This window comes from Neodiprion lecontei, chromosome 6 (genome assembly GCF_021901455.1).
Source record: "Neodiprion lecontei isolate iyNeoLeco1 chromosome 6, iyNeoLeco1.1, whole genome shotgun sequence".
NCBI classification, from domain to species: domain Eukaryota; kingdom Metazoa; phylum Arthropoda; class Insecta; order Hymenoptera; family Diprionidae; genus Neodiprion; species Neodiprion lecontei.
In genome coordinates this window covers 21,093,251-21,115,173 of record NC_060265.1, presented here as the reverse complement: position 1 = coordinate 21,115,173, position 21,923 = coordinate 21,093,251, and the positions used below count along the sequence as shown (strand labels likewise).

General features: G+C 39.4%; 3 protein-coding genes across 7 annotated transcripts in view; 2 read left to right on the top strand and 1 right to left on the bottom strand.

Moving 5' to 3' along the window:
• LOC107221421 (furin-like protease 2) overlaps positions 1-12,522 on the bottom strand; it is a 61,302-nt gene extending 48,780 nt beyond the window's left edge. For 2 of the 3 annotated variants that reach the window (XM_046742481.1, XM_046742483.1), the window contains exons 1-2: positions 11,734-12,197; positions 10,536-11,080 (exon numbers count right to left, since the gene is read on the bottom strand). In XM_046742481.1, the coding sequence (XP_046598437.1) occupies positions 10,536-10,724 (189 nt within the window). In that variant the 5' untranslated portion in view covers positions 10,725-11,080; positions 11,734-12,197. Of the gene's footprint in view, positions 1-10,535; positions 11,081-11,733; positions 12,198-12,224 lie in introns of those variants that run through there. The other variant, XM_046742482.1, reaches the window with a different exon arrangement.
• Positions 12,523-12,655: 133 nt separating this feature from the next.
• On the top strand, positions 12,656-14,052 carry LOC107221424 (40S ribosomal protein S17). Its single transcript, XM_015660410.2, has 3 exons — positions 12,656-12,763; positions 13,013-13,164; positions 13,742-14,052. Exons 1-3 carry the CDS (start codon positions 12,761-12,763, stop codon positions 13,983-13,985), a joined length of 399 nt encoding a protein of 132 aa, XP_015515896.1. The 5' UTR covers positions 12,656-12,760; the 3' UTR covers positions 13,986-14,052.
• Positions 14,053-15,086: 1,034 nt separating this feature from the next.
• LOC107221422 (ubiquitin carboxyl-terminal hydrolase 3) lies at positions 15,087-21,359 on the top strand. 3 transcript variants are annotated; one of them, XM_015660409.2, is made up of 6 exons: positions 15,087-16,008; positions 17,565-17,712; positions 17,939-18,692; positions 18,862-19,104; positions 19,413-19,606; positions 19,978-21,359. In XM_015660409.2, the coding sequence occupies exons 1-6, from the start codon at positions 15,921-15,923 to the stop codon at positions 20,138-20,140; spliced, it is 1,590 nt and encodes a 529-aa protein (XP_015515895.1). In that variant the 5' UTR covers positions 15,087-15,920; the 3' UTR covers positions 20,141-21,359. The 3 variants fall into 3 exon arrangements, with proteins under 3 accessions (XP_015515895.1, XP_046598440.1, XP_046598441.1); XM_046742484.1 differs by lacking the exon at positions 15,087-16,008 and adding an exon at positions 16,865-16,931; XM_046742485.1 differs by lacking the exon at positions 15,087-16,008 and adding an exon at positions 17,001-17,180.
• Positions 21,360-21,923: the final 564 nt, after the last annotated feature.

Genomic DNA, 21,923 nt, shown 5'->3' with positions numbered 1-21,923 from the left:
AAAAGCCTTGCAGATAAAAAGTCGAACAACGACGTCACGTGAGGACGGGTAAAAGAAACAAGATGGTGAAAAATACGAGCAAAACGTGAATTTACCATCAAGAGAGAAAAAGGGACGGTAGAAGAATGGAAACGGAAGGAGAAAGGGAGAATAAGAGTGGCGGATCGGGGAGTGCATGCCGCGTGGAAAAGGGAGGAGGAACGGCCGAACGAATTCCTTTCCTAAAAGTCACTGGGATTCTGCACAACTCGCAAGTCGCTTTACGGCAGATCAATTTTGCAAGAGTTCGAGGCACTTCGGAGTAGTCGCAAGCGATATACGTACACGTACCGCGCACTGAAACGAGATATTTTGCCCTAAATAACTTCAATCTCACAGTTTAACCAATGACGAAATCGACCCGATAGTCGATGAACGAAAGGATAAAGTGAGTTCTACGTTTATCTCCTGTTTCCCTTGCTGCCCGCATACCCTGCAGGTATTTTCTCTCTTTATTCTTTTCCTCAATTAATTTTCCGAGAAAATACCTTGCAGCCTCGTGTAATAAACCGCAAAGTTTTCGACCCGTCGATGGTAAATTTTGCAATCTTGAAATCTGCCGCACCGGTCGAAGATGGAATGAAAAAACGAACGAAGGAAAGACGTTCGCCTTTTTTCCGAACCGCCGTAAAGCGAGATTTACAGTTCGATAATGTATTGCAAAACCGCGCATACATGAAATAGAAACATCGGATTTGCAGGTGTAATTAACTTCAAAAGATCGCGCAACATTAATTTACGTTTCGTTTTGCGAATAAATTTCGTCGAATAACATAAAACGAGTATTAAAATTTTATCGAAATGGAGATGGTTTTTTTTTATTTACGTTGCATCTGCATTCGTGGTATAAAGCCACAAAGAATTGTACACGCGTGACGTCGATGATGACGAAGAGACGAATGACAATCGCCCGCCGTTGTTGAGTCTGCCTTGCAGGCGATTAAGAGTTTGTCCGGCTGCTGCTGTACTATCGAGGTCGGTAACCTCTTCGACATCAATGAATTGCACATGAAGAGTGGTTGCGATTGACTGCTAAATATCGCGTGATTACCCCGATGCACGTAGGTACATCCATACCTACGCCACACAGTGTCTATAACGATAAACTAAACGCACTACGAATTCTCATGGCTCATCAGTTGGGCCTTGCACTTGTAGGTACAAACCTATAACCACCAAGGCGTGTTTCACCGGAGCAAGAATCGACACCGTGATTACGTATTTCGTGATTATTTACATTTTATAGAGTAATTACGAGAGATTACTGGACAGGTGAATTTTGCATCGATTACGTGATTTCTCAGGATTCAGAGATCCCTGTAATTCTACATCATTTCTCATAAATACCAATCATTACCTTCGTTATTACTAATGTAGAAGTTTATTTTAATATTACAGATTTCAGTGTAATTTTGGAGATTACGAACGGATTTAAAATGATGTCGACATCTCAATCCATCCGGTGAAACGCCCCTCGACTTGTACGGTTTAGTAAAGTTCGAAAAGATAGGTTCAGAAGCAAAAATAAGGTAACTGTACCAGTTATTCACCCCGTCTCAATTATTAACTTTTTTTAGGTTGTATCCGTTTGATCCTTAGTCCTAAAATTACCAGAAAATAAATTTGTAGAGTACGACCATCTAGCAATTGATTTTAGTCATCGAGAAATTTATAAGTTAGGAAAATAAAAGGGTCGTCAATTGGATCTAAGCCTGTCAATAACTAGTAAATTTACCTTATTCAATCACTGAAGAAAATTGTAGTTCGAATATACTCACGAGTTACGGAAATGAATTTTTGTCTGTGAATCGATCTCAGAATAAGCAGGTGATGTACGTATATAAATAAATTTTTATAACTGCTTCGAAAACGGACTGTACTTAGTTAAGGATGAGTGACCAAAAGCGGTTCAACGTATTTCATGATATAAACGGTACTGTGCATAAGAAGAATCGAATAAAAATCCAGATATTCGAAGCTTCCAGCGACGCTTCCGGTTTTTTTTTTTTTTTGTCACTTGGTATTGCGGAAACCGAGTAAAACCGAAAGATCAGACAGGAACTTGAGGTTTCATTCGAGGGTATAATAGGTATGTAGAAAGCAGCCGGACAACCTTCCAACAGAACCTGATCCAATCGATTTCCGCAAAGGACTGTACTATATAACATATTCGACTTATCTCGCGGGTACCTTGTATAGGTATAAGACAAGCGCTTGTGCAACGCGACCAGCTTGTTCTTTGTATAAATTACTGTAAGATGGGTGAGAAAAAAAAGGGAGAGAGAGAGAGAGAGAGAGATAAAAAGAAATAGTTCTTAGCGAAGATGTCGTTCCGTTCTCTACAGGAGCTGATAACCTCCACGCGTTCGAAACGGAAGCTACACAGCAAGTATAGAACGTACTTCCGGAAGTAAAACCGGAAGTGGATGGCTGTGTTTTCAGGACACTAGGAGTAGATTATACGCGCAACAGCAGCGTGCTGAACCTGGGTAAACAAGTATCCACCATAATCCAGGGGTTGTATACCTGACTACGTTGTACCCGATGCACGTATACTTAAAAGATATCGCCACCCGTTAGAAACAAATATTTACTATCTCTCATCAGCTGCCGATTGCGCAAGAGAAATTCCCAGGGTCATTGTTATATTGTATACACATATAATGATAATATCCCAAAGTCGACCAACGGCGCTGTTGAATTTCGTAAAGAGCAATTCGAAAACAGGGCGTGGCGTTATCTTATCTGCTAGACGCAAAACCAAACCAAAATGAGGCTGGAGTTGGTAACGTTAACTTAACCGAATGTCAGGGAAAAAATCGACATTGCGCAATTTTAGAATAGCTTTCAAGGAATCGGTATTTCAGAGTATGTTTTGTTGATCATGGTTTGCTAAATTTCAGAGATTCCTAAATTTGTGAAGTAGCGATTTTTCGTAAACATGCGTCGTTACCGTAAACTTACTAACTTCTTAAAAACTATCAATATTTTTCGGTTGCGGTAAAAACGAAAAATAGACAAGAACCGTGCAATAGTACGTATAACCATAAATCCAGTATAAAAACGTTCTCTCTCTTGCTTGCGTTTTCTGCGCAGTTTATTTTTCAAAATGCTTTTTATCATCAGAGCTAAAACTGTAAGTGCCGAGGAATTGCAGCCTTTGATTTAATGAACAGATGTTTCGTACGGATACCAGACGAATATTAAATACACATGAAGAATTCCCAGCACGTGTGACAAAAAAATAATTTCTGTTCATTCCTCCCATCGGAATCTTCTCGCCGTTGCCATCCTCGGTATTTTCCAACCCTTTCCCACCAATCGGGCGAATCCCGGAATCACCTTTTTGATCAGTCAGTCATTTCACGGCGAAACGTGCATGTAAGGAATTCACCCCGGTTTAAGTCGTATCGTTATTAAAGTAATAAGAATGATGGAAGAAAATCTCGCCAGCTGTTGATTCTTCCCGAATTTAGAACGGCAATGAGACACATTGACCTGGTTTTATATTCGTCGTCGAGTTAGTTAGCAGCGCTCGCAGAAATGGCTTCTCTAGTTGCACTGTAGGTTGGCGCGAAGCCCGCAAGTTGGCAACAAGCATAAGCAGGCAAGTGTTAAGTGAAAGCGGATCGCTTGTAAGATTTTACTCGAGGCGTTCGCATAACACCGACTATATGGGCGACGACAAGTTTCTAGGTTGGATCACAAAAGTAACGTAATGAAAAAAAAATATATTTAAGGAAAAAAAAAACAATTTTGAGCTTAAATCGAGCACCTCCGAAAGGCCCAATTCGTGTTGAAGTTATACAGGGATTCTTTTGAAAGCCGACAAGAGACGACAACTAACAGCAATTATCGCGGATTTTTAGTCGGATGAGAAGCAGAGAAAAGAAATACGAGAGCTTTTTCCTTGCCTTTATGTTTTCATTTTTATTCCCTCCCTTTTGTTCGTCCGTTACATTTACCTCGAAAGAAAAGCGTAATTTAAAATATATTAGTATGAAAACCGTCGCAAGGTTTGCGTGTTCGTGTGCGCAGAAATCTTCAAAGAAACAAGATCAATGCTGCTTTGCTTTCACGGTCTCCAAGGTGTTTTAGATTCTTTGCAAGGTCAGGACAAAACTTTGACTTTCTGAAAACCGAGTTCGACGTGATTCGTTTCCAACTGTTCCTTATTTTCTTTTCTTTTATTTCATTTTCTCAATTCCTTTTTGCTACCAACTACTTTTATCCGATGAATTTTCTGCCGAGTTACGAAAAATCTCCGTTTTGTACATATATGGGATATTACAGACATCTTTCTTCGTCCGACTTTTCGAACTGTTGAATATCGCTAGTTTCAGAAAAAAAATGTATAAAAATACGTACTTACATATACGTAAAAATAAAAACTGATAACGATTACAAGTTTTTGCATAACGTTGAAATGCGCCGAAACCGGAAAAAAGTAGATTAATTGGATGATATTTCTCCCAGAATAGTCGTTTGTACTCGCCGATAATTTGTCGATTTAATCAAATTTTTGTTTGTTTCAAAACAAAGTGATTCATGTAATATCTATTTTTCAGATAAAAAAAAAAAAAAACAATCTCTTTGTAAAAGTAAAACAGAAACGATATAAGAGAATCGTTGAAATAAAGATTATCTTGGATTGAAGTGGGTATCATTTTTTGTTCCCGCAGTAAGTCTTCTAAGAAATTCTGTTTGAGCAAATATTTTATGGTCCAGAGAAGGCAAAATGTTAGGAAGAATAGTACATTATGTAACAAGGTATTAACCGATTATTATTCATGCGTTACACATATGACTTTATTCCCGACTCAACTCTGGTCCACATCATTATAAATCTGAAAGCGTTTTTCTTTTACGTATAACTGTGATCTATCAGTCTGAAAACTATAATATTATTGAAAGTTTATAATCATACAGAGGAGATTTAGTTCAAAATAGAAAACAAAGAAAGAAAAGCAGGAAAACTGAAAAATTAATTTGTGGGGAATCCCACAGATGAGGGGAAAAAAAGTGAAGAGGGAATAATATGCGACTTTATTCCTGCTATTCAGGCCGAGAAAGTGACCATTATGGTTGAGCCGGGAATAAAGTTACTTTATACCTCGTACATGTTGTACCTACGTTGAATCGCACACGGAAGATCTCGGCAAGTGTCCTTGCCGTTGTTAACCTAACGTTTGTAAATGTCATCCATCTTATAACCGTAGCAGGTAACGAGAGCTGGAATAATCGTTATTCAAGCTCTTCCTGGTATTCAAGAATAGCATAGCGATCGAGCTGTATTTACCATGGGAAACACTGACGTGTGCAAAAGTCGGTATAGTGTAGGTAGTATACTATAATTATATAGACAACAGGATATAAGGAAGAATTATAACGTGTATAATTATATGTATAATCCATCTTCGAGTAATGGAATAGAAGAATCAAGAAAGAAGAAAAAGAAGTTTTTGCAACGTGCAAGAAGCATTGAGATATAATTATAATTATTATGCGAAGGATCTTTGATATCGCACGGAATAAATTTCAAATGTTTAAAAAAGAATGTAAGAAAAAAAAAATTTACAACGTTTTGTACGGCGATTGTAGAATGGAATGAAAAAAAAAAAATGAATAACACAAGCTGAAAAAAAAAGAAAAGAAGAAAGTCCCGTGCAACCGTCAAAATGAGACGTTAATGTGAAATATCGTTACATCACATCGGAGGCCAAATTGATGCATACAAAGCATAAATTACACGGTTTGCAGAGTATGCCATTTAGTAGCTGTGGTAAACCTCGGTATTGTGTGAGCTGTTGCCTTTCGAACAGACAGCGGAGCGATAGGTACGTTAGAAATTTGAAGAACGCATATGGCTTGTTGCAAGTTTGTAATTAAAATAAAAAAGAAAAAAAAAAAAAATGACAGAACTCCACGATATCGAGGAAAAGCAAAAACAATACCCCTGCAGTTGAAAGTAACGCATAGACGGTATATATCGTATCGCGATAAGGAACTTTCGAACGAAATATAGTTCCAAGTTAGGTAACATAATGTACATGTTTCACCTGGCCAGCAGTTACGATAGCAATTAAAATCAAGTATAAAAACAACACCTCGGCACACATCCTTTAGAGTTTTCCTGTCACTGAGATCCTTATTCACGGTTTACCGTTGAGTAACATAATTCGACTGTGGTTTAATTAAAACGGTGTAATAAGATACGACTCGTCAGTCCACGTGACGAAATGAGTAAATAAGTCATGCCGGTGGAGAAGATTACCAAGTATGGAAATAATGGAACGCAATTAATGCTGTGAAGCCAAATGATGGGCGAAAGGGTGCGTCGTCGTCGTCAATCGAGATCGGATAAGTTTGACGCTTTTCGAATTCTCGAAATTCCCAAGAGACGCGGGACGATACGTGCAAAAGGCCTGTAAACCCTTCGCTTTGAATTATTTGCTGTAACGTAGTACCGAATGGATTCGAAAATTGCTCCAAGCGTAACGTGACGCGAAAAGGAGAAGCCAGAACCAATCATTGGATAGCACAACGTATCTCGTTCAAATAAAGTGTAACCGAATAACTAGTCCGAGTAGATCGTAATTATAACATTTACTTTCGTCGGCTGATAATTCACTGCGAGATTTACCAGAACTCAACAACGACGACCTCATATGCGGAAAAATAAGATTCGTCGAAAATCGTCATCTCGACACTTGGATACTCAATCCTAGAATTATATCAGGGCAGACATTAAAGAATTCTTTGTATAAGTTACTGTACATACAGAAAAACAAAATTCTTACTAATCAGTGAAAGGCACACAGAGACTACAGATACATATATTTATGCACAATGGCATGATCCTTACCATCGACAATCGCGTTTTAAAAACATACGATTAAAACACTGTTAATAGATTTTTTTTTAAACTTGGAATGATAAAATGAAGCATGATACTTAAACGGCATCCGCGGTCGATTACTAAAAGCAAAAAATTAATCAAGCTATCAGCTGTCCAATTAGTGTCTAATTGGGAAATATAACGATGGTGCTAAGAAGCGTTATGTGTTTAGAATGTAATACGTTTTTGGGAATAGGTGAACGAGCACATTTTCTAACTATTAGTACCGTGTTAAATCGTATCGAAATAACTCATTTTAAAAATGTGGCAAGTATTCAAATCCATCTTGAGCGTATCAATGAGTAAGATGCTCCTACAGTATGCTCGTGTACCCAAAAAATCCTAAAATCATTCCGAATATCGATGACATCTTAAAGGAAGAAGTTGATATAAAGATGAAGAAAAACTCAATGGCTGAAAAATGTTCACGAAGATATTTGCGGATTAAACACGAAATCAATTGAAATTCTCAACAGCAGGCATCTTTTGTGTATCAAACGAACGTCTCGCGGCGATGAATTATGCTAATTTATCGCTACCGCAATCAGTCCATCAAGGAAAAGTGTTTTCCCAAAGCGTTATACCACCCGGGGGTTAGTAGATCCTAGATCTGAATATCCAGCAAGACAACTCGCGGTAGGCAAGGCCGGAGAAGTGATTGCCTACTTACGTAATCAGAAATTACGGCTGGAAACGTGCCGGGAATTCTAACCGATGATGGCCTCTCATTTGGAAATCTGTTCCCGAAGAGCAGGCGCGATAAGACGACGATGGTTGACACAATTTGCTGACCACCACACGTACCATGCGGGGATATAATCCGCGGCTAAAGCAAAGCTCTTATCGTACATTGCAGTAACCTAGGGCAAAGGTAAACACGGACACAAAGTGTAAACACGTTGAATTGAGTAGAGGAGAATTTCGTAAATTCTATGTGTTTCTAACCAGGCGCGTATAAGCAGCGGGATTGAAATTCCGAATTGGAAAAGTTCCGAAAGTGCCAAATTCCAAATTTTGTGGTCGCGAAATTTGTAGTAAAGAAATCAAACTTTGACGGAAACTGGAAACATCAAAGTTTCGGATAGTCCGAAACCAGACGTACAAAGTAACCAGAAGTCAACGTTCCGAAAGTGCGGAAATGAGAAACTTTAAAAGCTGAAACATCGAAATTCGGAATAATCGAAGATTTTCAGCTCTGCGAATTACTGGCTTGGAGAAATTTCATCACTTTGATCTTTCTTTGTTCTGGAATTTCAATATTTTTACGTTTGGAATCCCGGTCATTCTGATTTTCGGTTTTTTGATTTTTTACACCCGCTCGTTAAATTTTTAGAAATTTTCCTCTATCGTAACTTGAATTTTCGGAACTTTGAGCCGTCGGATTGCCGAAAGTTCGAAACATCGTTGTTTCATAAAAGTTTGATTCCTTTACTTCAAGTTTCACCACCAAATAATTCGGAATTAGACGCTTTCCGAACTTTTCAAATTCGGAACTTCAACCCCGCCCTAAATATAATGTAAATGAGTTGCAGAGATGTTGCGCGAATTGTATTTTTTTTAAACCCCCCCCTCAATAGCTATTGCTGAATAAATTTCCATTTTTCCAATGCGTGTATAACCACATTTCACTGAGATAACGGTTGATATCGAAGAAGAAGAAAAACCTCCAATGCTTAAATGTAACAGAATTCTTACGAAATATGAAAAGTGCATAATCCATCCACCGACGATTGATCAATGCACACAAGCTTTCGCAGTGTCGTTATATCGAAGAAATGATCACGTATGCGCGCCTTGGCACCGATTTGCTCAACCAGTTACTATAAACTCCCACGTGATTCCACCACGATGGCATCTAACTACCTATCCATATCGATGGATCGCACAGGTGACATCGTATTGGTTATAGGTTCGCGCACGTGGCCATAACGCAAGTATCAGCGGCAAACAACACAGGGAGGAGGAGTCAGCGAAGCGAATCACGCAGAGAGATAAATCCTCGCGTGAATACAGTGGGCGCTATTTTCTACTTCGATGGATTTACTGTAACGGTAGGTACGAAGAAGAGACTCAATGTACGACCACACAGGTGGCAGTCATCTATTTACGGGTCGATGATCCAGCCTTCGATGATGTTTGATTTATCGTTTAGATGTTTCAAGTGTATATAATAAATCCTTGTGTTGTTCCTAAACTTTCACACGTACTCTATAATATCGATGATATTATTCATTTCTCACCACACTCGTCTTGTCATAATAGGAACTAAATTGACAAGATTATTGAAAATGCATACGTACGTACATTTACGCATATGAACAGACTCCGATAATTGATCATTTTCACCTTAGGTACAATAAAAGAAAAACACCCTTGTTCGATACCACGTCACAGTCTATTAATTGCAAGAAATAAATCACAACTCACTAAGGAGATATAAAAATATGATAAAAATACGAGCCTCCATTAGTTGGGTGAAAAGTGTGATCGATTAATAGATAGAAGAAAAGATAAAGCATCTGTTTCGAATAAATTGCGGAACATAAAATCGATTGCTTTGAATTTGTCAATATTTTTTCTTACGTTTTTCTTTTTCTTTGAAAGCCAATAGCGGTTAATGTAAACGGAAGACTCATTGACCTTATTTTCGCATATGTCTTACATCGTGTAACATACATTATAAATATTACGTGGTTATACATGTACATATATATATTGTACTTTGAAAATGTACGCCGTCAACATTACTGATATAAATATATATATGCACGTATAAATCCGAGTTTTCTTGTAAAGTAAAATGGTAAACTTGAAGTACGTGGAGACTGAATGCAATCTTTTACATCGTCAACTTCCGAGTGAATAAGAGGCGAAAAAAGTACCGTTACCGTGAAAAGAAATACGCGCGGTTTAAACCGACGACTCGGAAAGAAAACTAACAGGTATAACTTGATGCATAAAATATCTCGAGAAGGTTGTTGACACGGACAAGATGACGGACACGTGTAGTGATACAGAAACACGGCTGCATACGTACGCTCCTGGTCATTCATTTATACATTCCCGAATGCCGTTTTCTCGATTCAATTTTACCTGTCTCTTCCAGATATATCGCATGAGTTACGATACGTGGGAAATTTCACGACGATGAAGCGCCAAGGGCGAAAGGTGACGTGGCACCTGGAAGAATGAGCGAAATAGTCTTGTTTCTTTACTTTAACGACCGGTTAAAATTGGACTCCCGCAAATGCATCGCGCCGGCTATACCGTTCCGTTACTTCGAGTATACTTACGGCAGTGTAAAATATTTTGAAACGTGCCTCGCTGATTAGAAACTGAAAGTTCCGAGATGTGAAACGAATAGTTTAAAAGCTTTTCTCTCTATGTACCTGTAATACAGTGCCTCCACACCGTCGGAAGTTTAAACGATGCAAATAACAAATTCAAATCACGTTAAATATCTGCCAGAAGATGAATGAAAAAAGTGTTCTTCTAACCAAATCTCTTATGGAAGAAACAGTACGAGAATCGCTATCGCAGTTTTGTTGAGGATTCACAATCGTTTACGACTTGGTAATTTTAGGGAGAATTTTATTACCTGTCCGTGATTGTCGAATCCGTGTTTCTCCGCGATAGCTGAAGCAGCGTCAGGACCGTCCGGGACGTGAACGGCAAAGTGATTCATGTAAATGGTCGGTGGCCGGTTGTCAATCCGTGGTTTTGGTCCAGGATTCGCCGACACAGCCATCAGGATCACAAGGCACAGAAAAACGACCGTAGGACTCATGGTTGAAGACTTTTTCGTTATTATTAATTTTTGATTAATTGAAAATCACAGGTTATTAGAATTCGTTTTTTTTTTTTTTCTTTCTTTCCCCCTTAATTCTTTCTTTCCTTTTCTCGCTTCAAATACAATGCAAGTTTTAATCGGAACGTTCACTGTATCGAAATTTACAAATTTCAACTTGAAACCGCTTTTCTTCTTCTCACCCGGTTCACAATTGGACACTCATCGAACACGACGAAATTTCGCTCATTGTCGGCACTACGTATGATGTATAATTCACGACCGATGGATCCTCCTTGTTTTATCAACGATAACGGTACGACGAAATTTTCATGAAAAATCCGAAGAAGTGTGATCTGAAAATCGACAAAAAGAAAGTGGATTAAACGTCATTATCATTGTTTACACCAGCTTTGAAACACAGTGTCTTTGTTTATTTCTTCTGATAATTTATAATTATTCCATTAAGATTAGATCTCTACACGGAAAATTAAACCCGAAAAACTGTTTTTACATGCAAAATTGGAATTAATTGTAAGTGAAAGTTTGGAGGCATCGATCCATCACTGCAGTTTAATCGTTTTCAAGTTCGCACGGCGCGGTAAAATCGACGAAAAAGTGGGTATCGATGCCAAGAGGAATATTCCAATAAATTATGGCGTAAACACGGATGAACGATGAAATGGGGAAAGCATGTCAGGGATGCGATAACGACCCTGCCCGCCTCTCTTCGAAGTAGATTATTAAATAGAGAGGGTGCAAATAAAAAAAAAAAAAACGAGAATAATCGGTCAACGTTTGAATGAAGCGAGAGACATTTGACAGATATATGCAAAAGCGGTACGAGTAAATAAAGCCGCGAAAGAATCGCGTGACAGACGTCAGAGAGCTGACGTTGACGAAACGCGGTGTAAAACAATACTCCATATAAACAGGCTTCGAAATAGACGGAACAGGATGTAAAGTGCATAAACGGAAAGTAAGGTTATTGGTAAAACGTGATGAGTACCGTGATGGCGAATCCCAATATATCGATGCTGATCGGTCGTCCGTTGTTGCGGTGGGGTAAATTTGATCTAATTGTAAGTTAGACGCGAAACGACGAGAGGCGATAGCCGGGGAAAAAAATATTATTAACATAAAAAAAAGTAAAATAAATAAATAAAAACAGCCCGATATTCCAACAGCGACCCGGTTATCTTTTGGTAGTTCTGCGTGACATGGTTTTCCGCACGATCCTCTCCCGAGATTCAAACTTTCGCGAACATGTGTGTATAGTATGATCGCGGCGTACTGGAACCGCCGAGCATACGTACACACCGATAGAAACGCACACGCGCACGCACCAATTCACCCCCGATTAATTGTCAAAAGACGTATGCGAACCAGCGACCGAGCTACCGACCACCGCTAGCCAAGTGTAACACGGCACTGACGGAGGACTGCTTCGCGCTAGCCGGGCACCGCGGGTCGAGGGGGCGATAAACAAACGGTTTCTACCTCGCTCGCTCCTCTGCCATTCGACTCTATCTCTCTCCACGGCTGCCTCCGCACGCTCGACACTCTATCTGACGTCTGGTTTCATCCCCTCCATCTTTCGATTCTACGGGAGCACATCGAGCACTCGGCGACGTCGATTACTCGGCGGATCGCATCACTCGGCTGACTTATCAATTACTGATCATTCGGCGATTGCTCGGGGTCGGTTTAAATAATTACAAGACATCGTTGCACCGCACATGGGTTTCGACCGTTTCGACAGCGCAGCAAACCCGCCATTAAATCGACTTGGGTAACTTGGCTTGCACGCTGTTCGAGGCTTCGCGACGAGTATAGCGACATTTGCCGTGGCGGTGGTCAACTTCGTGGTTGGTGTGTCGGTAACGCAGGAAACGTTTTTGTTTACGGTACCCTGTTTTATCGGTACCTTACAATTGTACTGATTGTAGTTGTCGAAGTAGCCACGAGACCCGGAAACTCAATCGAAGTATTTCTCTTTTGGTCGGACTAGCGCCTTTTCCGGTATACCAGCAATCATGGTGCGTATGTAATTTTGACATTTTCTTAGCGTAATCCGTAAATTTAAAGTAAATCAGTTGTGGAATGTGCGAAGTAGCGGCGTGAAAATTGATTGGAAAAATCACCCCGCATCGTTGATGCAATATTTTTAGCTGCTTTCGATACGCGATAGTCTAATGCCTCGGGCAGCTTCGTGCTGCTAGGTTATGTAGCGAATGGCGAGTGTTTGTTGATGTATATTATAACATAAATGTGATTTACTATTTCAGGGTCGCGTCAGGACGAAAACTGTCAAGAAGGCCGCACGGGTCATTATTGAAAAATACTACACGCGTCTGACTCTGGATTTCCACACCAACAAAAGGATATGTGAGGAAATTGCCATCATTCCCAGCAAACCGCTTAGGAACAAAATCGCTGGGTACGAAAAAACATGACAAATCAAGCTCCGTATATCCTGGAAACCAAATTTTATTTTTTGACAGTGTCGTGAAAGAGTATTTCATTTCAGTGTTGTGAAAAATGGTGTAACCTCTAATGTTGAAGACAACACGTAACTTCCAACGTCACTGGCAGTTCTTGGCTTCAGACTTAGCTCTGTACACTGCTATTAACTGCATATTACGCGGTGCCTTGAAAGATTTTTTAATAACAACCGGAGCAGCTTGAATAACACTTTTTTTTAAATGGAGCTGAAGCTAGCAGCTAGATTTAACAGCCAAATGTGTTGATCTCTTTGGAAATAGAAGAATGCACTTCAGTTTTATTCTCATAATTCTCGGAAAGTATCGGAGATTCCAGGTACTTCACAAAATGTAAATTTTCAGTCTTTGCTACTCAATTTGAACAAACATTAGAACGTTTCGCGGATAATTCTAGCTGCTAGCTGCAGCCTTGTTCTTGTTAATGTTTTGCCAATCGAGTAAAAGATATTTTGCTGTGCAAAAAGGTTATGCCAATTGCGAGACAAGTACTGATAGAAAGGATTTTGATTTCAGGTTTGTTACGCACCTGATGAAAAGACTTCGCCATAGCCAGGTGCGAGGCATCTCGATCAAGTTGCAGGAGGAAGAGAGGGAGCGTAGGGACAACTACGTGCCAGAAGTCTCTGCTCTGGAGCATGACATCATAGAGGTTGACCCTGAAACAAAGGACATGCTTAAGATGCTTGACTTCAGCAACATTTCTGGACTGCAACTTACACAGCCTGTCGCCCACCAGCAGTTCGGCAGACGTACATAAATACACGAACACTCCGTATATTTGTCAGATTTACCTTTTTAATCAATAAAGATGTAAACTGACTTCATTTCTCTTGTGTTCACACCTTTTAAACCTTCCGGATTAATATCTTATTTTCATTTTTTCGACCGTAAATATGACTATTTTTCCTTTTATTTACATCGCCTATGAAAAGTCTTGGGATTAATCCACAGGAGAGCCAGATATTTAAGCATAGTCTGACCCACCAATGTTTATTCAAGTTCATTGGAATCAAATAATAAATCTACTCCGTGATTCGCATTTTGTAGATATGAAAATTGCAAAGCCTATTCACAGGTCTGACAAAGTATACTTTTCGACAATTTTAAATACTGCCAAATAGTTTTCCGTTTCCAATTCTAGCGATGTTATTTTCAGAATTACTAAGTGTGCGTCCAGTGTTCCCGTTCAAGAGATTTCATGCCAATTAAAATTTATATTTAGTGTGTTATTTAATAAGAGATATTTGCGTAATCGAGTGATCGGTGAAACTTCCACTCTAGACTCGATGTCTGGATAATTTGATGAAATTGGATGTATTTCCCTATTTCTAATAACTAGTGCGTCAAACACGGATGTACTTTTTTCTTGCGTTTTAAATAGAATATCGATACCGGCATAAGCAATTGTTTAGAAGTCGTTTTCGTTAGTTACCGTCTTGCAAAGTACGCAGGTAGTTATAGAATTTCGCGTTACATAACATCGCGTAGGTAATCAGTTACCCGAAAATACAGCGTACGTTTCGCTCGTAAGCGAAACGGTGAGTTACTTGTTATTCGATCACCCTCGATTTGGACAAGTGTTCTCAATTCAGTTATGCGCATTTATTGCTTTTGATACAAACACTGGTAGCTGAATAAAGATTGTTCCGTTTAAACCAAGTCCACAAAAAAATGGAACGCGAACACCAGTATTCAAATGTATTCTATCTCGCGGTTGACGATAGTTCCTCGGAGCGCAAATATTCGACCGATTCCACGATCCTAATCAAGAAACTGTAATATTTCTCACGACTTACAACGCGCGATATATCTTTCTACGCAATTTGCGTATTATAACAATAGTAGAACCACAAGGATATGCAAATAGCTTTACTAACACGACGTGGAAATAATAACAAAAGCAAACATTTAGAGACAGTTTAGCGTGTACGACGGTACGCTATTCGTCAAGTTTCTTATTCGGCCTGAAAAACCGCGAACAGGAAGAGGAAGATCGAAAATTTATCGGCAGGAAAATAAATGTACAATTAAAGAGAATGAAAAGAACTTTTCGCAGTTGATCGGCATGTAATCCCCGTCCCCGAGCAGTTTCGCGTAGTTGACAAGAATGGAGGTGAAACGTAACGTATGCATCGGAGGCAAAAAGTCCGCAGCCGAGAACGAGTGCTGCTGTTCTTCCAATTTGCTATTAGCCTTTCCACGAAGCGTGAGGAGCTCGAGTGCCGTCGAGGCCGGAGGCGCGTTGTCAGAATCCAGTCACTTGCCCGGAGTTTCGACTGCTCGTATTCGCGTGCGCATTGAGTTGTAGGAAAGTTTCGGCGAAGGTTTCGGAAGCGGAGAACCCGTGTCGGTCAGGGCTGACGGTTTTCGCATCGAGGCCGAGGCGCCGATGGATTGAAGAGGACCGGAGAACACGCAATATCGGCGTATCGGTGCGCCTAGACGCCATAAGTCCATAACCTAACCCTAACCTAGATTAGAAGCAGACGCACGCCTGCGGAATAACGCTGGGCAGTGGACCAATCCAGTCAGTCCGTCGCCGCTGCGCGTTGAGCTCACATATTTCGGTCGCGGACGACGGACCCAGCTATGTGACGAAAGTTGGGAGATATCAGTGTATCTCTGAACGCAGCAAGGCCTTTCAGCGAGGGGGAAAGGTCCGAGGAAAGGCAACAAACAAACCCCGGGGATAATGGAGTGTCCGCACCTTGATCAAAGCGTCCGATTTGACGCCAACATCGAGGCAAACTGTACAAAGGATCTGCCATTCCTCTGCGCAGGTAGGATTCACTCACTGCTTACGCCAAAACTATTGTCCTTTGCTCTCGTATTTTACAACCTTATGCCGAGCACTGGCGTTCAATATTCGTTAAATAATACCATAAGCATTTACGCGATCGTTTTTGTCAAGGTGAAAATTTACCGGCCCTTCGGGCGTTCGGTAAACCGGAGCTTTGTCCGTTATTGCAAAATCAATACACGGCGTTGCTAATCAGCTGGCGTGAGATCTGTCATTGGACCCAGGAGGAACCGACCCGTTTTTAAATATTCTTATTTATCGAACTGTTATGACATAACTGTGATGTTTCTATATTACTCAATAAAATTCAAATCCGATCGTCTGTTGTCCTACGATTTAGATCCGGTAATGTTTGAAAATAATTTCGAACTTCCTAAAAAGGGATAAGAGTTCATTGAGCTCGTTCCGTGATGTAACCGCGAGGCATAATAAAAGGCGTTCCCCGATTTTCATCCACCAGTTCATTCAATTGTTTTATAAATTTTCGAATTTAACGTACGATTCGTTCTCTAAGGTACACAGCAATCACGTGGATCGTTACTCGGCTGATTTTCGTCACAAAATGTAACCGACTTACTTGGTTTTCAAAATTTCCCGCCGCAGTCCTCCACGTAAGCGCGTCGCGAAATGAAATACGTGACTTTATATCGCGAATTTTTTACGACCGTCTCCATTTGAGGGACAACGCAAAAGTAGCGGAGAAATCTCGCCTTGGAATTTATTTTCCTTCTCTGGGATACTTTACGCAACGTTGAAAATTATAAATTATGTATGCGGTTGCCTTTTTATTGGGATCATTTTTTTCCAAGCCAGCAATGAATTTCCTCAAAACTATTGTCGTTATCTTTAAAATGAGAAACAAGTCACGCGAAATTTGCGGTCACTCGTGTCACTGCGTATCACGTAAGAATATCTGTACTGTGTACAAAAGAAAAGAAGCGAAATATACATTTACCCTGTATATTGCGAGAGCAAATGAACGCGAGATTCTGATTTCACTAATCCCTGGATTTTCACATAAGTAGATGAACCTGAAATACGATTTTACCATGCAAAAACAGAATTCTTCATAGCGTGAAAATTAACGAAAATATCGGCACGCAAACTTATTGATTTCAGCGAAGCTTAAGGTGTTGCTGAATACATAATGAAGTAAATGCAAAATATCTCGCGATATCCAATATCTCTATTTCTATTTTCGTAAATCTTTATCTATAAGTCATTCGTGAACTTTTACTTTTAACAACGATAATTTATTGACGAATATTATACGTACATGTATTACTATATTTCATATTCCATTTCAATTAAGTTCAGTCTATTCGTGAATTAGCTATGTTTATGCTTCACTGAAGTATGTCAATCAATACGCGAATGTATTGTGAATTATTCAATTTTGTTTATAATAACTTCCCAAGCTGCTGCTACTCCGTATATTGATGAATAGTATTGCATAAAAAATCAATTATACCAGTATTCTCCTCATTCTCGTTATTGAAAAAACTTATTTCTTTCATGATTTGGGATAACGAGCAGTGTGTGGCACTGAAAAAAGTGCTTGGCTCTGTCTGCACTGCGGAGCTGTCCATTGCGGAAGATACGTAGGGGGCCACGCTATGCAACACCATGAACAAAATACTCAGCACTGTGTGTGCATTGACTGTGAAAACCTAGCAGTATTTTGGTAAGTAGTAGTTTTTAAAGTTGGCAAGACCTGAGTTGAAGCTGCATGGTACGATTCCAGTGTTTTAATATTTCACTTTTTTTTTGCAACTATCAGCTTAATTGGGTCATGGCTAGTGAATTGTATAAATATTTTGGGTACAAGATGAAAACAAAATGCCAAAAAATATGTATTGTTTGATTTTCTTGTCAACCACTGTTTTTTATAGAAAAATGTTCTGTTTCAGTTACTCTTGTGATGAGTATGTAGTAAACGACACACTTAATGGTCAAATAGAAAAAATACGAAGAAATGCTTTTCACAAAAGTGGACACAAGGACTGCGAAGATACTTGGAATGAATCGCCACGAGAAAATGGAACGGATTCGGACGCTTTGTGGAAGGCCGACGTTGTCGTGAGAAATCTAAGACCTCGAACGCGAAAGAGGTCCCATTCGCTCGACGGTTCCAGTGTAGAAAACAGACCTGTAGCAAAAAGAAAAGGCTCAAAAGCAACCAAAGAAAAGAAAGTTGTAGGGCTCAGAAATTTAGGAAATACTTGTTTCATGAACGTTGTATTGCAGTCCTTCAACAACATAAGCCATTTTTGTGAATATCTAACGCAAATGCCCAGCCTGGAGGGAGTTGCGTTCAATGAAAACCAGACGCATAGAGGGCGAATTGTTGCCCCAGGAAGAGCTCGAGAACTTAGCGACGCTTTGTTGGCCGAAGAACTGAGGAAAGTCCTCCTAAGCTTAAGTTTGGGTGGATCGAACGGTCAGGCAATTTCGCCAGAATGCCTGTTTCTGGTTATTTGGAAAGTGGTACCACGTTTTAGGGGCTACCAACAACAGGATGCGCATGAATTTCTTACATACATGTTGGACCGACTGCACACAGAACTATTACAGCTTTTGCCTCGACTAGGGCATGAGCCTTTAGGTCTTAGAGGGAAACAAAGTATAGTAACTGCAGTATTTGGTGGAACACTTTTGAGCGTGGTAGGCATTTTGTTCCGCGTTCATTTGATGCAGGGAAATGTATATAAATAGCTGAGAACTTTCAGTAACTAAATTCAAAATCTTCATCTATAAAGAACTTGAAGTTTTCAGTACAACATCAAGAATTTAGAACTTTTTTTGTGTCTCTAAGTCTGTGCTTCGAATGTAGGTACACTGTATGAACTGTCGTACGGATTCAAAAACTCATGAACCATTCCAAGATCTATCCCTGGACATACCGGACAGATTTCACAGGCGAACGAAGGAACAAGAAGAGACGTGCTCTCTTACATACAGCCTCGCTAGATTTTTCAAAGTCGAAGAGCTAGCGGACAGCGAACTCTATTTCTGTGACAACTGTATGGGAAAACAGCGATCCACCAAAAGGTTCTGGGTCCACAGGCTGCCCAATGTTAGTCACTATATCATTAATATACTTTTACCGCAGTTTGTTTCAAATACCACAGAAAAAAACGCTTTCTTCATCCCAATTCACACATTGTATGGCTTGAAGCGACAGACCCCTTGTTTCAAATGTTATTTCAGGGATGTTTGAACCGGTTACCTTATTAGAATATAAGCTCACAATCAATTTAAAACCGTGTAAATTTTTGAATCACCTTATTCCACTTCATTAATGTAAATAATTGATCATTGAAGAATCTTTAGCTGAAATGAGATACCGAGTAAGTAATATCGCTTTTCGCTTTCAATGTGCAGGTGTTGTGCCTTCACATCAAACGATTCAGATGGTGTAATTCTCAACGTTCGAAGCTCGATACTCAAGTGGAATTTCCTATGGAGTCTTTAGATATGTCTGAGTTCATTGTTCGTGGTGTCTCTGGAACGAGAGTGAGCGCTCAAGGTAGTCATTTTTACGACTTAGCTGCCGTCATCGTTCACCATGGTTCAGGGTAAGTGATTATAAATATTCCAAATTTTAGTATCACTTAGGATATGTGATTGTAAATTACTAATTTAATTCAAAGTTTTTCCATGAACCAGTGTTGATGGACCATGAGTATTATACGAGGATTATGCTTGTTATAATGATTATTGCCAAGTAATGACGATCTAGATTGCAATTAAATCTTTAAAGTAATCCTTTGTAATTGTCTTTTGTTCATGCAAGCATTGTTGGATAAAATCCAAATTACTGGAACAGACTTTCAGCTCGTAATTTTAGTCATTTGGCACCACAATTATTCCCGTGTATTAGGTAACATTAAGAATTTCTTCAGCATTACGTTTTAGGACGGTTTCAGAATATCGCATTATGTTTCAGCGCCGGCACGGGACACTACACAGCGTTCGCCGTTCATGACGGACAGTGGTTCCATTTTAACGACAGTTCTGTGAGGCCTACAAGTGCCGAAGTTGTTTCTAAATGCAAGCCTTACATTCTGTTCTACGTGCGGAAGGAATTCTCGATCCCACCTCCTTTGTGACGTTGTTTCCCTCGGCCTCACCTTCGACCTTATCCTTACCCTCACCCTAATTTTCGACCAAGTTGTGGTCTTCGTCCTCATCTCATCGTACTTGACAACGATGCGAAGCAAAACTGCTCAGGCCTTTTTATTTTCAAGTGGTACCTAGGTGAAATGGATCATTTGAAATAGGAGTAGTGGGAATAGTAAATAGATTGTAATATTAGTTGTGTTGTTCGTTTCACACTAAAAAGAAACATAAATTATTTCATCGCTTTGCCAGAAGCGTCGTCGAATTTAATAATAACTAACTCGTAGATTGTATGCCTCTTCACCGTTTCATCCTGTTCTTACTCTTTGACCTCCGTATAAAAACGATCAAGTCGCGTTACAAATTATGCCGTTATCAATTTTAGTTTCGTAGATAGGCAAGCAAATACTATATTTTTCTAGCTGCCGACGATATAATAAAAGAGTTGCCAATTATTTAAGTGACGGTAATTCAATGTGATATAGAAAAATGAAGGCATTAAACAAACGTATTAGGTGGTCGTAGAATTATATGTATGTGGGTGCTGTAAAAGAAAACGAGAAATAACCAACCTTCTGATCACGGAATCATTGTTATAGCCGCGTATAGGTTTGCAAAAGTTAAAAGTTCCTCTTTGTTTTTCTAGTAAAGTTTTGGATCTCATACAACGATCATAAGTCTTGTTTGTTTCCACTTTTCGCCCGGTTCACGTATTTTGGAAATGAACACAAAAGTTACGATTAATCGGGGAATAACAGAAATCGGGTCTTGGTCCTCGAATACTTGGGCCAAACGTAACGCACTCTTATTTCTAACTCAATATTAAAGTGAATTTGAAAAGACAAAATCATGTGAATTGTGAATTGCTTAATCGGTTGTGTGAAACTTTGAGCCAGCAGTCTTGCATTCAAACGGCTGTATTCGCCCCCCCTCTTCCCCCTGCCCTCCTTCCAATCCCCGAACACTCGAAAACTCTTATGTGATTATTTAAAGACTTATTTTTTCTATAATAATAATTGATAAGTTAAAATGTAATAAAAGAACGTTTTATTAAGACGATAACCGTTAATTAACAAAAATCATTCTTAATCGTACATATAAATTTACGCGAACGGACAAAATTAAAATGTATTAACAACGAGAGACTAATGTACGAATGATCAACAAGTAATAATTATAGAAATAAAAGAACAAAATCGTGAACCATTAGTAACTGTGTATCAAACAATCTCTTTCCTGTAGATTACTTATCTTAGTTATCATCGTATTACAGCCAATGAATGTATCGCATATTACTTCAGTTGCCAAATCTTTTTTCGGCTTGTCTAAGGTGGATGAGTGTTTTTTTTTTTTTTTGGGAATCATTAGAATCTCGTATTTCTTCAGCTTTTTAGTTCGTCACGCAGATCTGAGATATCTGTACTCTACACAAATATCTCTGATACATTATCGTGGATTATTACTTACGGTTAATACCTTCGACCAAATCAGTTCGGACAATTCACTTTTTATTCTAGAACTTGAGGATTCGCCGACGTGGTTTCGCACTGTGTTTCGAGGACTTAGTGAAGAAGTGACAAATTCTTACACAGCAACAGCCGTTTTGAGCAGTGGAATCTTCAAAATTATCATCTCTATCCGTAATTCTGAATTCGTTGGATTCATCGTCGTAAGAGTTTGCAAAAGTATTGGGAAATATTGAAGTAATTTTTTGCATTCGGACGTAGTCTGGACTTCCATAAGTGTCCCCACCCTCGCAACAGTTGTAGACAG